This window comes from Battus philenor, unplaced genomic scaffold, assembly GCF_028537555.1.
Source record: "Battus philenor isolate CCGP_79_NKW_IND1 unplaced genomic scaffold, ilBatPhil1.0.hap1 SCAF_27, whole genome shotgun sequence".
In the NCBI taxonomy this organism is placed as follows: domain Eukaryota; kingdom Metazoa; phylum Arthropoda; class Insecta; order Lepidoptera; family Papilionidae; genus Battus; species Battus philenor.
In genome coordinates, this window is record NW_027181690.1 from 421,805 (window position 1) to 437,833 (window position 16,029).

Genomic DNA, 16,029 nt, shown 5'->3' on the forward strand with positions numbered 1-16,029 from the left:
ATCCGAATCTTTGGTTTTGCCAAACGGTAAAAGCTCATAAATAAAAAGTCATTCAAACCCTAGCACATACATCATCAAAAATGCGAGTCAATCTTGGTTTTGCCAGAATGAAGCCTGACCAATCTCTGATCACGACATTTCATCACATCAATAAAAATCAATAATTTATATATTTCATTAAATTTCTTTCAGTGAGCTCGTGTGGCACCTGAACACTTCTGACTTGATCGTCATTGCTGCGAGCGTTGCTGGCGGACCGATGGGCCGGAAAGACCGATGCACCCCTTTGTTTCCCCGCGCGCATACCTAAGGCGAGGTACAGCGGTTTTGGTAACATATACGTACAGTTCAAACTGTTGTAGCATGCAACTCTATAACATGCATGGTAGCCCAACGGTAGAGTACTGATAAAAGAGAGTGTAGGTCGCCGATTCGATTTCCGAGATACAATCTTATATAATTCACACTTTGTGCGTTTAATTATAAGGAATTCCTACTGCTCGGAAACAAGTTTCCAGAGGATAGGTAGCAGCGTGTTCTTCCTACTAGAATAGCACACTGCAATCGCCAAGCCGCCTACCAAGCGTGGCGAATATGCTATATCCGCCCATAGATATCATTGGGGGAGGCTTATGCGTCGTGTAACCAACAGCCTTTGGGACGAAAGGTTCTTTTATGGCCACCACGTGCCTGTAGAAGCGGCAAGCGCTCCCCATTATGTTGACCGACTACAAGGTCAAGATCGCGAAGCTAGATGCGGACAGCGAGTTCTTTGGAGGAGGTCTATGTGCTGCAGCAGGCTTTTGTGTTTGACATGATGATAGTGATAAAAACTCCTTAGTTATTTTTCTTATTTAAGGTCCATATCGTAAAATCGCTTATGACTTACGCGTAAGAAAAAAAAAATCGCTCACGTGATAGGTTACGTGACTTTTAGTGGTAATGAGGGGGAGGTAGCATATAAATGACAGAGCGGTGACGGAGGGAGCTCACCCTCCATAGTGACCACAAACTCCCCATGGTTCAAGAGTTCTTTCTGGCCTGCTCAAAAACTTACTTTGAGTCGGCCTCCGCACATCCCAATCCCCTAATAGCTAGCGCCTCACGCTACTCCCCCCGCACCTCAGTAAAGACCAAGAGACGTCTTAAAGACGTTCTCCTCACGCCCATCAAAGGGTTCCCACAGAACACTCGCCATACCGCAAGCGCAAACCACTCAGCATCATCAGCAACCACTACACCTGCAACACTTTACACAGGTCGTTGCGTTCTACCTAACAAAACATCACCCACCACGCCACAACACCCGTTTTTAGTGAGCGGCCGCACCCTAGTCGCGAACAGCGTGGGCGAACTGTGGTTGGATCCGGATCCCTCTTCGGCTCGCCTGTGGTCCACGCTGCCGTACTAAACAGCAAGCACACTGCAGCAACACACCCCGTCAAAGCTCTACCGCGATGAGTCTTAACAACGTGCGAGCGTCCCCGTGCAGCTGGTAGGCGCCCCATCAGCTATTAGTTTCTAGTTCCTTCCGTTCTTTGAACTCAGCACCGATGAAGCTGTAAAAGCCTTGGGGCTAACAGCATTAAAATCTTCGGAAACAATAGAACAATAGAGAGCTCACTCGGTGTTTGACACTGGTCGGTGTAACATCTCCTGAGGATGCCCCGTGGAGGGGTGAAACACGTATTGAGTGAATTAACGGTGGTAGTTGTGTTTCGCACTGTTTACCGCACGCGCATTTATCAGCGGGCTGGCGGGCGGTGCACTTCATTGCACGACTACTGCTGCATAGCGGAAGTAACTATATAATAATCCCTTTCTTAGTGAACATTAAATATATCACAATTTCTAGAAAAATCGGTGATGTTTTTATAGACATTTTTATACATTTATACTAACATAGATGAATAGAATGCGGATTTGTATTAAGTCAACATATTTATCTGCCGCCTTTAAAATCGATCTGTGAAAGGATTTACCAAAAAGCACCTCACTCGATTTCGTTCACGCGATACCACGTTTTCTGTAAATCCACGGATTTTACCGAGATTATGGATATTCCCGTTTTCAAGTATACGCTTAGACCGAGAAAAGCTTATTTGTACTGAATTTCGTATTTTGATTACTCAAAACGAAAAGGAGTTAACTTTGAATATTGCTTTACAAAAACAAATTTAAAATAAGAATATACTTTAAGACTTTGATTAACAATCATATATATCATCCGGCGATATATAGGCACCCACTGCAAAACATAGGCCTCTCCAAAAATCATCATCAGTCCATCCAAAAATCAGCGGAAGACCGTTCATCACCAAGCAGCTTCCTGCAACCAACTACGTCGTCAGTCCACCCAGTGGGGACCCTTCCCACGCCCACTCTTCCGGCACGTGGTCATGCAGCTATCTCATGGTCAAAACAAATTTAGTATTATTAAACATATTGATTAATCTGTACAAAGAAATATATACATATATATCGGGCACACTATTGCATATTAAATTAATTATAAAAAAGATTACATGTTCAACAATAATATTATTGTTAAAGTTGGTGTAGTACGAGATTGGTATTTTGGCGCGTGATATTTAAACTTTTTTTTATTACGCTATATTTTATGTTATTCTATTTAAGTGGCGATATTGTATTTCATGACTAGACATTCAAATCCATTAAAATATTTTCTCAGCATGTTTCCCATAATTCAGCGTCAAGCCGAAAATGAAATAGAACAGTGATCGATACCAGAAGATTATTTAATAACATATGGTAGAGTTGTTTTAGCTCATAGAGGTCCACTGCAAGAAAAAAATGTTTTTACATATACAGGGTGATTAATGTGAAAGCTTAAAACATATGAATGTATAGCTTATTTGTAACAAAAAAAACTTTATACCTTTTACACATATTTCGAACAGTCGTTCTTTCGTGTCATTGACGACTACTAGAAGATATAGGCCTCCCTGAAGATATCTATGGGGTGATATACCATAATGACCACGCTCGGCAAGTGATATGGTGCTCGCAACGAGGTATCATCATAAGTAGAGAACGCGGCATCCCATCCTCTTTAAACTGGTTTGTGGGATATGGCAATCATATATAATTAATGCACAATGTGTGAATTATATAAAATTGTAAGCAAGTAATCGAACTCGCGACCTAAGATCGCAAGTCTTCAACCACCTGGCTATTACCGCTCACAGGGGCAGAGGACCAGAATTAAAAAAAAAATTCTTCGCCCCGTCCAAGGATCAAACACGCACTGCGATGCCAGAAGCTATATAGGCACTTAGTTGCCAACATTAATACATAAGACATCTTATTCTGGCAAGCAAATGAAAAACTTAAAGATATCACCAAAAAAAATTGGCAATAAAATAATACAATGTTTAAAACATTGAAGAATAATAATATGTTTTGACAGTTTGTTAAATGAAATTGAAACAACAAAAAATGTTATTGATTTAATGTTGCAGTTATTCCAAATGTAGTAATATTAAAATATTTATAAAAGTGCACACAGAGCTATATACATATAGTGGAAGTGTTTTTTAAGAGTGATATTAGCCGTTCTTAGGACTCTGTGTCTGGCACTAATCGGTGTATCATAACTCCTGAAGATGCCCCATGGAGGGGGTGAAACACGTGTTGAGTGATTTGGCGGTGGCGGTTGTGTGATTTGTATTGTTTGCCGCATACGCATTTATCAGCGGGCTGGCGGGCGGTGCACTTTGTTGCACGACTACCACTGCATGTGCGGAAGTGGCTAAATATTGGTCCTTTTCTTAATTAGCCATTCTCTTACAAGAATCTTCAAATACAGGACTGTTTCGGAGAATCTTCTTCAACATTATAACATCATGTCAGCGTATATACGCCCACTGCAAGGCACAGGATCCACCTTCAAAGATCACCAAGACCGGTCTTTCTTCTCCCCGATTCAGCGATTTTCCCCAATCTTGACTATATCGGTGGTACACCACTCCATTCAGGAGACTGTGTTCTTGAACACGACCATGGAGTAAGGTTCATGTACCTATCGGTTAATAATAACAAGTATTCAATTGTATAGAAGCCCACTGAAACACAGTTCTTCCACAAATACCAGACTTGCGCTACCCGCATCTACCGCTGCCTTTAGCCATATCTCTTAGTTTCGTATAATCAAGGACACAACCCATATAGTCTTCTGGAGCAACTGCTGATAACCCATCAACCGCTCCAGAAGGCTGTGACTATGAAAATGGCCATGGAATGGGTGATGGAAAGGCTTTACAATTAAAGACTTGAATGAAGAAGTTATCATCATGTCAGCTGATAGACAACCATAGCAAGGTATACACCTTCATCGGAGAGCGTCATAAAGACTTGCCACCTTGACCATTTATTTGGTCCACCTGGTGTGGGCCAACTGATACTGCTAACGGTCGCCATTCGATAAACTTTTAGACCCAATGACCGTCGCTTGCACTAGCGATATGCCTCGCCTACAGCCACCTCAGAAGAGAAGTTCAAGCTACTTCTGTGATCTTTTATCTTCTGCGGGTATTCTCACTCCTGATCCGATCACAGCGAAACTCCGAGCATAGCCCTCCATTGCTCTCTAGCTGACCTGGAGCTTTATCACGACCGACGAGAGTGTATATATTAATATATACACTCTAATAAATAAAATCTTATATATAAAATTTTCGTGTCACGGTGTTCGAACTTGAACTCCTCCTCCGAAACGGCTTGACCGATTTTTACCAAATTTTACATGTGTATTCAGTAGATCTGAGAATCGGCTACTATCTATTTTCCATACCCCTAAGTGATAAGGGTGGTCCACCCCTAAATTTTATTTTTAATTTTTTAGACAATTTTTTTGGTTTTTATTTTATCATGATACAGAATACAAAAATACATACAAACCTAAATTTTCACCCCTCTACGATCAACCCTTATCTTACATTTGTTAATTAAAAACTTTAATTTTTTTTGCAAAACAACGTTTACGGGATCAGCTAGTTAATTATATAGGATTGCCACTGATCACAAATTGCCAGAATATGGGCAGAAGTGTCCTGTGTTTACCATAAAACCACACTGCCATCACCAACCCGTCTGTCTGCAAAGCGTGGCGAATATGGTGTATCCCATCACAGATAATATTAGGGGAGAACTACGCATTGTAATGGGAGTCTTAAGATGAAAAGACGACGATAGGGTGATTAGAAATAAGTGTAAAAGCTTTGACAATTATATTTAATCATCCTGTATATGTTACAGCATTTTACAAACATAATTTTATTTAGACGAGATATATTTCGTAGTGCGATATAAACATTAAAAAATAATGTTTGAATTTCGAATACAGAGATATTTTGAAAAAGATCACAAAATGAAACACGTCGGAATTATTGTGGACTCTTTTCAAATGAGGGCTTCAGTTGAAATATTCCATTAAAAATAACAATATATTTATTGCACACATTACAATAATTATAGTAATTTAACTTAATAGTCGACAATATTAATTATCTACATGATAAATTCCTATATACATTCCTTATGTGTTCAAACGGAATTGTATTTTTTATTGTGTTATGTTATATATGTCTTTAGATGTTAACAATTAAAAATACGATATATATTTCAACATCATAAATAATGGCGTTACAATAAAACATTTAATATATATATAATTGCAATTTAAAATCTAATTCTAGTACGTGGGTTTACTTCGTCGATTAAATGAAGTCTAGAGGAGATACTACGAACTTATCAACAAATATGTCAGGGGTCAAAGACCTCGGGGGAGGGAATGGGGCGTTCAAATGAGATCTATAAAAATATTTAGATAAAAGTCACCCTGTATCATATATATATATATATTATAAACGATTAAATTTATCAATAAATGTTATGATTTAAATAACAGTTTTATGTGTTATTTTTTAATAATAAAGGCTGATATAAGGTTTTGTAATACAAAATCCTATTTAGCAATATATCTGCTCAAATTTGTTATATATATATTATGATTATTCACTGTCATTAATTCGTTAGAATCTCTCAAACTAATTTTTATATTAATATGGCCGTTATATACTACTTTCATTTATATACCTTATATCTTTAACACATTAAACTACACCTTTTCAATAAAATTATCAATTATTTTTGAACATAATTTTATAGTTGAATTTATTTAAATCTTTCAATCGAATAATTTCAAATCATTTGTTGTTATAGTATTAACAAAATTAAATAGATTTCGTTACAAAATAAGGATTGACGTTACAAAAGACTCCCGGACACGGAGCGAGGTGTCCTGTATTGATTATTTATATACGCGCTGATGTCCTACGAGTTGCACAAATATGCGAATGTCCATTTGAAATATAACGAACTGTTAAATCGACCTTCACGCTATATATCGTACTTACTCCTCGGACTGCTGGGATACATTGTCTTTATCCTTGTGCGCCTGTCCGGAGCTGCACGAGTTGCCCATGTCGAAGCCTGTTCAGTTACCACATCACTTATATATGTTGGTGTAACACAGAACTGTATGAACACGCGCGTGCACGCGACGCTGCCGGGCGCACCTCGCGCTCTAACATTGCACGTAGTCGCGGTGTTTAGCGGCAAATATAAATTCGCGACGCACGTCCGCGCCGCCACGAGTCTCGGCGGCGAATAATCGATTCAAGCGGCGGTGTTGCCAACACAGTGTGCCTATTTTTCCCATAAAGTTTTAATACCAATTTCCATGTATTATTACTTACATATAAACCAATAAGTTGAGTATGGACTCTTCAATAGTACAGAGATGTCCTCTGATCCTTTAAAACTTGCTATGATACTGAACAATCGTTTTTATAATTAACAAAAATAGTTCCTTTACCAATGTGGTTCTTCCAAATTCATAGGGCATGTAATACAAAGACATGAAGACCTTGAACTGGTGTTATTTATGAAGATTATAGACGCTCTCTGCAAGGCATGGAGTCTCCTGGTCAATGTCATCGGTCCTCCTAGTGTCTAAACACGCCGCGTCTACTGGTGGTCGTTTCTCCAGAATCCTTCAGCCCTAATAACAGTCGGTTTCACAAGCGATGTACCTTGCCCGGTGACAGTTCACTGCAATGTTTCTAACAGGATATACCAAGAATACGTCGAAGACAGTTGTTAACGATGACTTGGATCCGACGCGAGATATTTTTGGTTAAATTACAGTGGTACCCTCATATCGATGGGCTGGCGAACAGATTCAGTTTGACAGCGTATGAAGAAACAAAAATTCATATCAGTTTCGAATGTTGAAACTACTTTTAAAGTATTGCCTTAGAATAATATTATGGGGTAATGCAGCTTCAATAAATACTATTGCTGTACAACAGAAAAGAATGAACAAGTTATTAAGATTTTAAATAGAAATGTATAAATATATATAAATATATGTGTATATATATATATATATATATATATATATATATATATATATATATATATATAAATAATTTGACACTGTGCGCACTGAAAACCACGGGCTTATTCATATTGACAAAACATAACGCAACACGCATACGAACACAAACATACACAGACACATACATAGATACCGTTCAGTTCGGAACAATTAAAAAGAAATATTTTTATGTGCGTCTATTTGTTATTAGTACTTTTCGTATTTTTTGTGTGTTTGCGTTTTGTTTTTTCATAAGTTACATTATTATAATTATTATGTGCAATAAATACATATATTCTTATAAATAATACGCCAATAAATGTTAGAAAAAAATGTGAAATTGTGCTGTAATTTTCCTGAATTAACTAATCAATGCGAAAATAAATAATGAAAAATTTCAAATAAATTATTTATTACAATGTATATAAAATATCCGATTTCAATTTCCTTACATAATTCCGGGGACAATTCGTGAACATGGCAACACAGAGTCGCCTTTCTCCCACCGCTTCCCTACGTCCCCGTTCGAACATTATGTGTCTCTTTATATCTTACTATTCACACTTTTCTTTGCACGACGAGAGCTTTCTATCCCATAGCGTGCGGTTGCGTCAAATGGCTGTCAACTATAAATATATTTATGGTTTTATGAATACGGATACAGGGATTATGAAACTGAAGAAATATTTTTAACCACGCTCGACCGATAATGTATTAACTTTCATTAGATACAGAAATAATATACTTCACACATATTGTCCATTGTAAATACTATAAGTATAATATATTATAATAATTGACATATATTAGTAAATATATATAGAAAATAGATTTGATACGATACAGACGAGTCTATCCAATGACAGTAATGTAGACATTTTACATTAAGTTGAATTACGATTTTTTTTTGGTTCATTGTATGTAAGACTTACAGCTGTCGGTAATTATGTATGTTAAAAAGAAATTACAAGTCTTCACTTATAGCATTATAATTGGTTAAAAAATAAAAGAATAATTTTTACAGTTTAAATCACGAAAAGCGTACGAAATAATCGAATATTCAATAATATTTTATTGTACATGATTTGTTTATTTAATATTATTTATATATATACATATATTATACAGAATTTCGAAAATTCTTAAGATTAAAATCATTCAAAATTGAGCTATTTTCATATCGATTTAGTGTCTACATAATAATATCTCGCTGTAATATATATAACGAAAAAATATTATAACTAACATAAAACATTTCACCTTTAATAATACTTTACATAATCTCCCCAATTTGTGCGTATTTTTTTTGTCATGGCAATAAAATAATAATATTTAAATCACGATGTAGAATATTCTTTTAAAATTCGTGCAAAAAGTTTTGATAGCTAATAATAATTACTAAAAATCTTTTTAAACTATTGTTTTAAATTGTATAATAATATTAATAATTACTTAATACTGTATATATTATATTTATAAATTTATTATTACAATATAAGTAATAAATAAAAAATAATAATTGTTGTTTATTTGTCACGTACGATTGCAGCACTGGCAATCGAATAAATTCAAAATTGGAACCGTTTATTTAAAAACTCTTTTCAGCGCTTGTTTCCCGACCCGTCATAGCAAGTGCTTCACTGTATTGCAATACTTTTGTGAAACACATTCAATCAATTTTGAAACGCATAGTGTATAATACAAATTGGTTTTAGTGTTCACAAAAATGCCTAAATGCTTCTTGAATTCTGTGAAACCGTTACAGTTCCGTTTCACATACGATTATGGAAATAATTGCGTTGAAAGTAAGTTACGTTCGATTTAGACTTTTTTGATGTTTCTGTCATGTTGTAGGTGTATATTTCTTTAAAAGACAGCTATAATTATTATACTATTTTTCAATGTATTATTTAATATTATAGTATTGTAGTTATATTTTTAAATGTATATAATTTAGGAATTAACTCATTATAATATCTAGATGGAATTTTGTTTTTCAAATACGCTAATGTTATTAATGAACTTCACTCCAAATAAAGTGATCAGCCGTATGTTATATAGCATCAGATGGATTTTAATTACACTATTATTATTTAAATGTGATATATAATTATTTAATTGTATTACTTTAAAGGCAATTCCCAAAGGGATTCAATAGAGTGAGAAACACTCGTTGGGTGTCCAAGGTAATGTGATATATAAAGTTTATATGCTTTCGATAGTGAAAAATCAAAAGTATTGGCTTAGCTTTACCTGTCAATGTAGGCAGATAATATTTTAAGAAAGTTAACGACTGTTATGTGTACACACTCGATATTCCTTATTCAGTACAAAGTGACAAAATTAACAAAATTCCGGCGCCGTCGGCAACGTCATGCAAACGGACGAAATATAACTGATGGTGCTTGCTAAGTGTTTTTGTCTAGTTTTGGAAATATGGTAGAATGTGTCTGTAGACTCCAAAATGCATCGACAAGCTAAAAAATGTTTGTATATAGTGGCAGACAAAAGGCTCTTGATTGTCAAAGACGAGGTGGACCAACGGCAGTCAGGGTCGCGGGGTGTCGCTGGATGCTGACAACGCATGACCAGGCTTCGATCACTTGATGATGATGATGATACTGCGTGGACACTTACAATTTTTAATCACTTACGCAGTAGAGTATATAGCTTTCCACGTTTCATTGTGAACACTATTTTACTGTTACATTCAAATAAGAATGAGTGGATAGACTTGAAAGTATTTTGTGAAGATCTAAATATCCTTTTAAGGTCTCCATATCTGGGGGCCTGTCCTATTTTCTTTCTTTTGGGTACGTAGGAACTATTTTATTAAATTAATTTTTTTCATCATTTTATTTGCGTTCTCGTGTTTTATTCTTAAAAAATTCTATCATTCCTTACATTCATTACCTCACTTTCGTCGCCTTCCCACCGGAAAACTACAGGTTTACATTTTATTCTGTTTTACTTTTCCATTCCTTTATTCTTACATTTACATTCCTTTATAATTGAATTTTCACCTCCCGATTTTTACACCACATTAATCACAGATTAGGAAGTATCCTCTAGAAGAAAATAAACATATATAATGGAATCGGGCGTTACCTTGCGGAAGTCCATACTCAAAATTAAGCGCTGTTTATACTACACTATACTAGAAATCGTTTGTCTGTTCAATGACGGAATAAAAATCGGTAAAAATACTTTTAAGTTAAACGGTTTTTAAACGATTTTATTTGATACCCATAATGTGGTGGTTGTGGAAAAATATGTACCTAGTCCGCCATATTGGAACGGCGTCCATCTTGAATTTTAAATTTTGACATAATCATCGTGTTTTACTGGTGTAGCCCTTTGATTTGATACCCATATTGAGGGGGTTAAGGAAAAATATGTAATGCCATTTTGTATCGGCGGCCATAGATATTGACGAAAAATAAAATATACAAGTGCTCTGTTAAAAGTACTCTATTTCTATCTCTATCCATCACTCATCTCTATCTTTATCAAGAGAAAAGTATTTGCGTCGTTTAATATAGGTGAAACTACTGTAATAAAGCGCTTTAAAATATTTAAATTTAATGTAAGACATTATTTATTCATCAAACCTTTAATATATGTCCAATTTGCAGCCGAAACTAAACCGGGTCGGGTGCCGAAGCTCTTATTCAAGAAACACAAAACTCTACTGAAAACAAATGAAACAATATACCACGATAAAGTACCAATCTCCACACGTTTCTATCTTCAACTGTTAAAAAGAAGTCAATTCCTCGACACGTTCATTGAAACGGAGAATTATGATTACGCGTCGGAGAGTGAGAAGGCGATCAATTCGCCGGAGACGAAGAAGAACGGATTCCAGTGTAAAAGGGAATTAGACAAGTCATCTTATAACTTGAGGTCCACAGAATCGAAAACTGAGAGGAAAATATTCTCAGAGCGAACGCGAGCTCAAAGAAAAATAAAGAGCACTTCCAACGCCAATGGTTTAATACAAAATTCCTTGAATGAAGCAAAACCATCGGAAACGAAAAGAAGAAGGTTGAAGAAGGAACCGCTAGCTCCAATAATCGAGGAAATAAAGCATAGGGAGTTCTTAAAATGCACGAACCGAGGTGGAACAGAGATCGACAAGATAGCGGAGAAATTGAAGAATTTAGTGAAGACTACAGCAGACGAGAAACTGAACAAGGAACTGTTGTACTGCAAGGAGTCTTTTGATGAGAATAACTTGGAGCCTGTTGTGAATCTCGCTGAAGATGCTGAGGATGAAGCCTTAAAAGATAAAGGTAAGAATGTAAATCACTTGATGTTATGTACCTTAACAATATTCTAGAAAGAGAGATATTGTTATAATAAAGAATATGTACTGACATTTGTGTATTATGTACAAAAAACACTTGTGAAAAACAGTCACAATATCTACTATTCCTAATGCACTTAGGTGTGTTTCAAAAATATTTAGGACCAAATATAAGCTCAGGGAACAAACAGGATATAACAAATAATTAAACATTTAGGAACCTATCTCTTGTTAAAAGTAAAACTCGAGTGCAGTTAACCGAATAAAATTTAGTAACAAATACTAGAATCAATTTTATTTACACAACAAATAACAATCCTACTTTACAACCAATCACAAGCGTCGTCTGTGTGTCGCGACGGAAGACATGTGCGACAGAGAAAGGTGTACATAAATACGAACGATCCTAGCTTCGTAGGGCGCCACTGCACCCGCGACACTCCGCACAGGTCAAAGGCCGTTGAACCGCAACTCAAATGGTGGAATAAGAGGCCCCGAAAAAAATGGTCCATAAAAAAGCTGGCCAAAGACGCCAGAAGTAGAAACCAGGTCTCTGTGGAGGCCCTCTGGTAACGTTAGTAGAAAACCTACGTTTTTAGGCACAAATCATTTACGCTTTTTCGTTATTGCAATACTTACAGCAAATGTTGTCAGATGGAAGAAAGGAGATGGGGGAATTATTTAGTGTGATTCCGCTGCACACTCATCAAAATGTAGTCTGAACAATACCCATAAGCTAAGTTATAAGTTATCTTTAGGTGATGAATTTTAGTACACCATCATCATTACCATGACAACCGATAGACGCTCCCAGCAAAGAATGGCGTCAAATATCGTCTTGATGACTGGACGTGCGCTGCTTACATCCAGCAAGTTCCTATGTTAAGGCTGTGGGGACCTTCTACCAGCTCGTGGCCGCCACTTGAGATCTTGCAATGGTTCCACGAGTCATGTGCCCCGCCTACTGTCATCATTTCAAACGAGCAGTTCTTTGGACTACGTCAATGACTTTGCTTCTGGTAATGCTCTTTGGTGGATTTGAGACTTATCTTCTTCTTATAAGGCCATAAACGATCACATCTCAAAGTCAAAGTCAAAGAATTTTTGGACGATTTTTTGTAGCGAGTGATCTCTTTAGCAAATGTTTGTCATGTAATAAGAATTCATTTCGCAGGTGAGCATGATGGTGCTCACAGTCAGGGCAAGTTGGTCGAGTGGGCGGACAGGCGAATAAGACCGAGCCACGTGTGCCCTTACTGCGGGAAAGGGTTCGACAGACCCTGGGTGCTGAAGGGTCACCTGCGGCTCCACACTGGCGAGCGGCCGTTCCCTTGCCCCAGTCCCACTTGCGGCAGGACTTTCTCTGACAGGTTCACTTTTTTGTTACTTGCTGGCTACTTTATCATATTTACTGACAGAAGTCATTTACCTTTGCAATTAAAATGATATATACCGTAATTTGAAATATTTATTAATAATAAACATTGGTTGTATGAAGTTAATAATTTTAATATCTTATTTTTGTTTTGATTGACGTCAAATGTGCTGGTAGATAGAGACAGATTTTTTATTCACTTTGTACGTAAATAGAAAAGCAATGTTATAGAAATTTTCCCGATTTTCTTTCACACTATAAGAACTTTCTCCGCGCCTTGATAAAAAATATTACAATTATTTCGACTTAGTTGTATCGTTCTTGAGATAGTAAAACATTTTATTGTTAATTTACATAATTAATTTTCATTTTTTTTTCTATAAGAATTATATATTTCAGTACTTATTTTAAAAAAACGCGTTTTTTCTTTTTTTCCTTCCTGTAGCGACTCTTCTACTCTCCTTCGCCGTAGTTTGCCATGACGTCTTCCTTCAGATACTCTTGAGATCTTCCACACATATCAGCCACCTTCCTGGATCTTCTTTTGGTCTTTACTGTTGTGGGGTCCATTTGGACATGGTATAAACAGCCCTGGTGTGGATCATTCTTTCCAAGTGGCCTGGCCATCTGAGCCTTTGTGACTTGCAAATTCTAACCATCGTTTCGTCCTGAATCAAATTATTCAGAACATAAATACCTATTATCATACACACAAAATGTTTAATGGACAATTGTTATTTTCGTTGTTAGCGCGACAAATACGGGACAGCCTGTGATGAGGTGAAGGAATTTGTTCACATTCATTATATAATCTATTTTGTTTCTAATCTGCCATTGTCTGCCGCAAGACATGATTGAAAGGTGATTATATCGGCAGGTCAAATCTACGCGCCCACCAGCGCACGCGCGGTCACCATTCCTGGCAGTGGAGGTGCGTGGAATGTGGCAAGGCTTTCAGTCAGCGCCGCTATTTGGAACGCCATCGCGATGACGCTTGCAGGAAGTACAAGTAAGGAACTTATTTATTTTATTTAACTTAATTACGATAGAGAAAACTTGTGTAATTACTAAAAATTGTAAACAGGACATGTATTAAGATTGAGATCCTATCCATCATCACCTTGATTATGTCATCAGTCCGTCTAGTGTTGTGTTTACCCATGCCGTGGTTACTCCATTTAAATCTAATATATAAAATTCTCGTGTCACGGTGTTCGAACTTGAACTCCTCCGAAACGGCTTGACCGATTTTTACCAAATTTTACATGCGTATTCAGTATGTCTGAGAATCGGCTACTATCTATTTTCCATACCCCTAAGTGATAAGGGTGGTCCACCCCAAAATTTTATTTTTATTTTTTTGGACAATTTTTTTGGTTTTTATTTTATTATGATACAGCATACAAAAATACATACAACCCTAAATTTTCAACCCTCCACGATCAACCCTTATTTTTTATTTGTTAATTAAAAACTAACTATTTTGCAAAACAACGTTTGCGGGATCAGCTAGTTTATAATATATATATTACACTAGTTTGACTAAATAACGAAAGAGTAAATAAACACGTATGCCCAACCTCACCTAGAGGGCAATGGAGAGAGCTATGATAAGAGTTTCACAGCGAGATCGAAGGCAGACGGCTTCCCCCTTCAAATATCACCAGGAAGTCCTGCGCTGCCCGCATTCAACGATTACATGCAACCTTGACAATGACGTCAGTCCATATATGTTTTACACGCTGTTTTGAAAGATTTTAAATTTTCGTTAGCCTTGTACAGCGTGGGTATGCCGCCCACTAGGGGGACCGGAGACGTGGTCAAGGTCACGGGAAGACGCTGGATGCGAGCAGCGCAGGTCCGGTCATCGTGATGATCTTCGGGGGAAGCCTATCCCTTGTAGCGACCATCGGCTGAAAATAAAAAAAGTCTCGCATACAAATATTTCAATAATTTTCAGAATGCATTCGCGTAATTCGAAACATAACGAGGCACATAAGCCGAAGACGGAGTTGAACGAGATGCTGAGTGTGAACATCCCGGTACCGCTGTACGGCATGATCTGCCACAACCGCAGCACGCAGCCGAGGTGCAGCCCGGACGAGTTCGTCAAGGACATCGGCGACCGGGGCGCAGACCCCGCCTGCGATCAACCCATCGATCTCTCCATCGGCAAGAGGAAAGAGGCACTTTGAACTAACCAGGACTGAGGAAGAATATTTTTATTCTGTAGTAAATTTTTAACATTTTTGTCGCTAAAGCCTCCTTTTACATATCATCATCAGTCATAAGCCTTGCGTAAAGACCATGTTCACCCACAAAATGAACAAATGAGGTTAGGGACTTGTGCATGCAGGCAGTTTCCAACCTTTTTCTAAATATATAGGAAAGTTCTTTGTCAATTAATAAGTTCTCCAGCGAAGTAATGATGATGAATTGTGTGAGAGAGAAAGTGCATGTCATAATCATTAATTGGTAGACGCACTGCAAAGCATAGGTCTCCCTCAAAGATCGCAAAATGACCAGCCCTGAGCTGTCCGTTTCCAGAAACTTCTAGCAGAACTTGTCTACGTTGTTGAATCACATAGTCGGGTTACCCACCTGTCTACCTGATCGTGGTCAGCACTGGGTAACCTTTTGTACCCATTCCGCTGCCACTTCAAATGTGCATTAACTATATTTGGGAAGGTTTTTTTTAGCTGGACGTAAACGTAACTTTATTTACCCAAGTTTATTTAATCTTTTGTTTTATTAGAATAACATAATTTATATATATCGAAAAGGATTTTTCCCTTATTTAATGGAATCAGGCGTTACCTTGCGGAAGTCCGTCCTTAGTAAGAAAAGGATCAATATTTAGTCACTTCCGCACATGCAGTGGTA

General features: G+C 37.0%; 2 protein-coding genes across 2 annotated transcripts in view; one reads left to right on the forward strand and one right to left on the reverse strand.

Moving 5' to 3' along the window:
• LOC137925520 (NACHT and WD repeat domain-containing protein 2) overlaps positions 1–6,505 on the reverse strand; it is an 80,942-nt gene extending 74,437 nt beyond the window's left edge. The window contains exon 1 of the mRNA XM_068768977.1: positions 6,438–6,505. Coding sequence (XP_068625078.1) covers positions 6,438–6,505 — 68 coding nt within the window. The remainder of the gene's footprint in view (positions 1–6,437) is intronic.
• Positions 6,506–9,188: 2,683 nt separating this feature from the next.
• LOC137925648 (uncharacterized) lies at positions 9,189–15,341 on the forward strand. Its single transcript, XM_068769122.1, has 5 exons — positions 9,189–9,267; positions 11,098–11,765; positions 12,987–13,141; positions 14,024–14,155; positions 15,107–15,341. The coding sequence occupies exons 1-5, from the start codon at positions 9,189–9,191 to the stop codon at positions 15,339–15,341; spliced, it is 1,269 nt and encodes a 422-aa protein (XP_068625223.1).
• The last annotated feature ends 688 nt before the right edge of the window (positions 15,342–16,029 follow it).

Coding starts and splice junctions, on each gene's coding strand:
- LOC137925648 (XM_068769122.1), top strand. CDS start 9,189: ATGCCTAAATGCTTCTTGAATTCTGTGAAACCGTTACAGTTCCGTTTC. Junction 11,766..12,986: donor TAAAAGATAAAGGTAAGAAT/GTAAATCACTTG, acceptor AAGTTGGTCGAG/TGGGCGGACAGGCGAATAAG. Junction 14,156..15,106: donor GACGCTTGCAGGAAGTACAA/GTAAGGAACTTA, acceptor AATAATTTTCAG/AATGCATTCGCGTAATTCGA.